This window comes from Mizuhopecten yessoensis, unplaced genomic scaffold, assembly GCF_002113885.1.
Source record: "Mizuhopecten yessoensis strain PY_sf001 unplaced genomic scaffold, ASM211388v2 scaffold2711.2, whole genome shotgun sequence".
Classification (NCBI taxonomy): domain Eukaryota; kingdom Metazoa; phylum Mollusca; class Bivalvia; order Pectinida; family Pectinidae; genus Mizuhopecten; species Mizuhopecten yessoensis.
The window spans coordinates 2,179,016-2,183,445 of NW_018485984.1; the positions used below are offsets into that span (position 1 = coordinate 2,179,016).

Sequence of the window (4,430 nt, forward strand, 5' to 3'; positions counted from 1 at the left end):
TGATGAACATTTTGTTATGACATTATGAAGCAATGTTGTTCAGAACTTAACACAGAGTCAACTGACCTTAGGTCCAGGTCACGGGGTCCAAAGGGTCAAGGTCAAGTTTTGTATTTTTCACTGATGAACATTTTGTTATGATATTAAGAAGTAAAGTTGGTTTGAATTAAAGAACAAGTTAACTGTCCAAAGATCAGGGTCACTGGGTTAATGGTCAAGGTCATTTGGGTCCAAAGGTCAAAGACAAAGTGGATCTCTGACTTTGACCCTGGCTCTTGATGGAGGAGGTATATAAGGTGAAATAAAACAAATCAAAGCTAACAAATGAGTGTTGCACTGGTATTTACACATCTGTTAGCCCAGCAAATATGGAGGTGGAAGGAAACTAGACTCGCATTATAGTACATGTAAAATGTATATTTTGCTTCCTTGCGATTCTTTTTGAAGTCCAAATGTCAAACGTCAAGCTCAGCTATATGGGCAGATTGCTTCTTGATGATTATGGGATATATATTGCCACAAGATGGGGCCCTTACTGACCTGTCAGTGTTCTAGTTTAGACTGTGTATGTAGATCTTAATACCTTGGGGAGATAGTTTAGACTGTGTGCAGATCTTAATACCTGGGGTAGATAGTTTAGACTGTGTGTGCAGATCTTATTACCTGGGGGAGATAGTTTAGACTGCGTGTAGAAATAATTACCTGGGGGAGATAGTTTAGACTGTGTGTGTAGATCTTAATACCTGGGGGAGATAGTTTAGACTGTGTATGTAGATCTTATTACCTGGGGGAGATAGTTTTGACTGCATGTAGAGATAATTACCTGGGGGAGATAGTTTAGACTTTGTATGTAGATCTTAATACCTGCGGGAGATAGTTTAGACTGCATGTAGAGATAATTACCTAGGGGAGATAGTTTAGACTGTGTGTGTAGATCTTATTACCCGGGGGAGATAGTTTAGACAGTGTGTGTAGATCTTCATACCTTGGGGAGATAGTTTAGACTGCATGTAGAGATAATTACCTGGCGGAGATAGTATAGACTTTGTGTGTAGATATTAATACCTGCGGGGAGATAGTTTAGACTGCATGTAGAGATAATTACCTGGGGTAGATAGTTTAGACTGTGTGTGTAGATATTATTACCTTAGGGAGATAGTTTAGACTGTTTTTCATTCCAGGTGGGGACGATGTTCAGCAGCTCTGCGAGGCTGGAGAGGATGAGTTTCTGGAGATCATGGCATTAGTTGGCATGGCGAGTAAACCTCTCCATGTTCGTCGCTTACAGAAAGCTTTACAGGAATGGGTCTCTAACCCAGGTAGGTGAAGCTTTGAGGAGACTGAGTTACACATTAGTTGAAATATTTACCTGAGATATAGATAGAAAATTGTAAAGAACAAATTGACTAAAAGCATGTTGTTTACTGTTTGCATTTTCCTCATTATTTGAAACATTTTGTAATAAAAAAAAAATGGCATCAAGTATATTTTTGGTATACATCTATCTATTTGTGTACTGTTAAAATGTTCCAATAAAATGAATATGTACCAGTAAAAATATTTTCTGTCTATATTTGTATTGTTTAACAACAGATGGGCCAGATCTATATTAATCATTGAAGTGGATCAACAATCGTTATTTCTATTCTGTAGCTGTATTCCAGAACCCTATGGCTGTATCAGTGGGTCCACTGTTGGGATCGTCTAATGCAGTCAGTGTGACAATGGGAGGGGTCATGACACCTGTCAGGGACCCGCCACAGCCGCAGCAATCGATCATCTACACATCCCAGCATTCCTCGCCTGTCAGTGCCGCGGTTTGGACACCCCAGCTCCAGCCCGCACAACAGCCACAGCAGCCACTGCAGCAACCACCTGCCCCTCCCTCACAGCCTGTACAACAACCCCCACTGACTCCCAGCCCCCAGCACCAGGTCACCGTGGTCACACCTGTCAAACTACAGCCTCCACCCCAGTCATCACCAGTCCCACCCCCCATCAGCATCAGTCCCGGCCTGACCAACACCCCCACCAGCTCTTCTGGGGGTTCGGTACAGGGCGACTTTAAGGTAGAGGTAAGCACAACACAATCCAACACAATCCAACACAAGTATTCCCTTCTTCGCAGTATGGTGTTCAATTGACACTTTAGAGTAAGTTTTTGACTCCTAAGAATGAGCTTTGACTCTTAGGGTTGAAAGGACAGGTCTATTTGACATGTGTTTTGACCCTACAGAATAAAGGGAAAAATTCAATTTGACTTCTGAAATTGCTAAATGTCAAGGGTCGACTAAAATTTAGCCCTGTTCACAGGAACCAGTATATACACACACCTCACGACCAGTATAGTCTCCTTATGTGGACCAATATATTAATCCTCACAGAGATCAGTAAATACACCTTCGTCACAGAGACCATCAAGGTATACATACCCCAGTTTCACAAATGTTACTTTCACTCATTCACCCCTGCAAACAAATTTGAACTCTTTCAATTCAAAGGTTGGAATAGTTCATTATTAGTCTTCTTGGGTGAATAAGTTCATTTAAGGAAATTCTTAAACGGGAGATTTTTCATAGGAAAGTATCATTATTAAAAATGGTTTAAGAGAAACTTGAAGACAATGATGGTCTACAAAATATATTTTATGAGATAAATGTAAACATTCCGAGTATCCAATATTTCTGTTTCACTCTTGATGCATGTAGTTGATTAAATTGAAAAGTATTTCTGGTTGTGTTAAACAAGGTCATAAATATCAGTGTTGTATTTGCTATATAAGGTGCTTAGAAGTTACAATGTATATTTTGTCTATTATTTTAGGGCGGTAATCTACTGTTGAAGCTAAACAGTATTGTTAATCTTTTGATTCGTTTCTTGAAAAATCCAAACTAAGCAAAAATCCTCATAATTTCTTTCTTTATCGCAATTCATAATTCGTAAATTCTGATTTTGTATTTTTAACATTTGAGAATTTCGTTATCTGATTGCTTGGTTTCATACAGAGTGTGCGTTTCTATGTTACAGAGTTTTACGGTGCCCATGAGTTCAGAGGCTACCTCTGAACTGTCGACCTCTACATCACCAGTGCCGACCCCTGTCCTGGTAGAAAGTCAGATCAACTCCATAGCCGAAGCTGCCGCCAAACTTGCCCAGGAATTACCATTGTTTGAAACCAAAAGACTCAATATGAAAAAACTTATCAACAGAGAAATCATGGTAGGCCAGACGTCTTAATATCGTGTTGATATATGTGGAGAGATACAATATGCTATATATGTAGAGACTAATACAATCCTTTTCCGTACTGCTAAACAAATTAACCAGCCTGAGCTTAATTTGCTGGCATCCAATTTCTACTCTCACTAGTAAGGAAGTCCTATATTGATTTATAGGCAGTCATGAAAAAAAAAAAGACCCCTTCATCAATTTCTTTTAAACGTTCATACTTAATTTGTTGAAAGATGATTTTAGCTCCCTCTATTATGAATTTGTGTTTTGATTCAGGCAGTCATGCAGATGCCTGAAGATGACCCCAACAGGATGGAGGAGTTGAGAAAATATGCTGCGATTTATGGGCGCTTTGACTCAAAGCGTAAAGGCGAAAAGCCGATGTCTCTACATGAGGTAAGCAATAGGTACATACACTGTCGTACTAGCTCTTTACGACTGTGAATCATCTGATAGGCTCACCTGGTATGAAGAAGCGTGGCACCAGGATAATTTACGTGGAAGGACTGTCAAATTTGTTCAGAGAAATCACCTTGACTTACTTTCAAGTTCACAGACAGATTTTTTAAACACATCAAATGATAACTGATCATGACAGCTTCAGGACCATGATTTTAAGGTGATGACTTTTGGCATCTGAAAGGTCAGAGGTCCTGATATTTTGTCTGTACCTAGAATGAAGAAAGGATGTTTTGTTTGTGACTGGTTAAAGAAAAATAGACTGGCTAAGGAGAAATGTAAATGTCAGATTTCAATTGGATACTGCCAATCAGGTGATTCACAAAGTTGCTGTCATGTGTGTCAAATTGATAGCAACAAAGAGTATGTCTTCCGTCATAATTGATAGATCAGTTTGCAGAGGTCCATATGAAAAATTGACACAAGTTTTGTACTTGTCCACAAACCAAATTTGAATGTTTCACAAATCCAAATCTGTGTGGCAAACTCATGTCCAGGGATGTATTGGTTGGACTTATAATTAAATCACATGCGGAGAAGAATGTTTTCTTTTTTCGATGTTACTGATCCGTAAATTTTACGTAAACTTTGACCAGATAAGAAATGATGTCAAGATTTATCAATAAACCTATACTCAAATATAAAAAAGAATGCTCAATAAAACCTTGTATAACTATACCCCCACTTAGTTATCACTTTGTCAGTGCTTTTGTGTTGTGTGTGTGTGTGTGTGTGTGTGG

General features: G+C 38.9%; 1 protein-coding gene across 5 annotated transcripts in view; it reads left to right on the forward strand.

Moving 5' to 3' along the window:
* LOC110445072 (NGFI-A-binding protein 1-like) overlaps positions 1-4,430 on the forward strand; it is a 58,914-nt gene that overhangs the window by 32,472 nt on the left and 22,012 nt on the right. For 4 of the 5 annotated variants that reach the window (XM_021489456.1, XM_021489457.1, XM_021489452.1 and 1 more), the window contains exons 3-6: positions 1,182-1,319; positions 1,654-2,075; positions 3,028-3,219; positions 3,508-3,627. In XM_021489456.1, coding sequence (XP_021345131.1) covers positions 1,182-1,319; positions 1,654-2,075; positions 3,028-3,219; positions 3,508-3,627 — 872 coding nt within the window. The remainder of the gene's footprint in view (positions 1-1,181; positions 1,320-1,653; positions 2,076-3,027; positions 3,220-3,507; positions 3,628-4,430) is intronic. The other variant, XM_021489455.1, reaches the window with a different exon arrangement.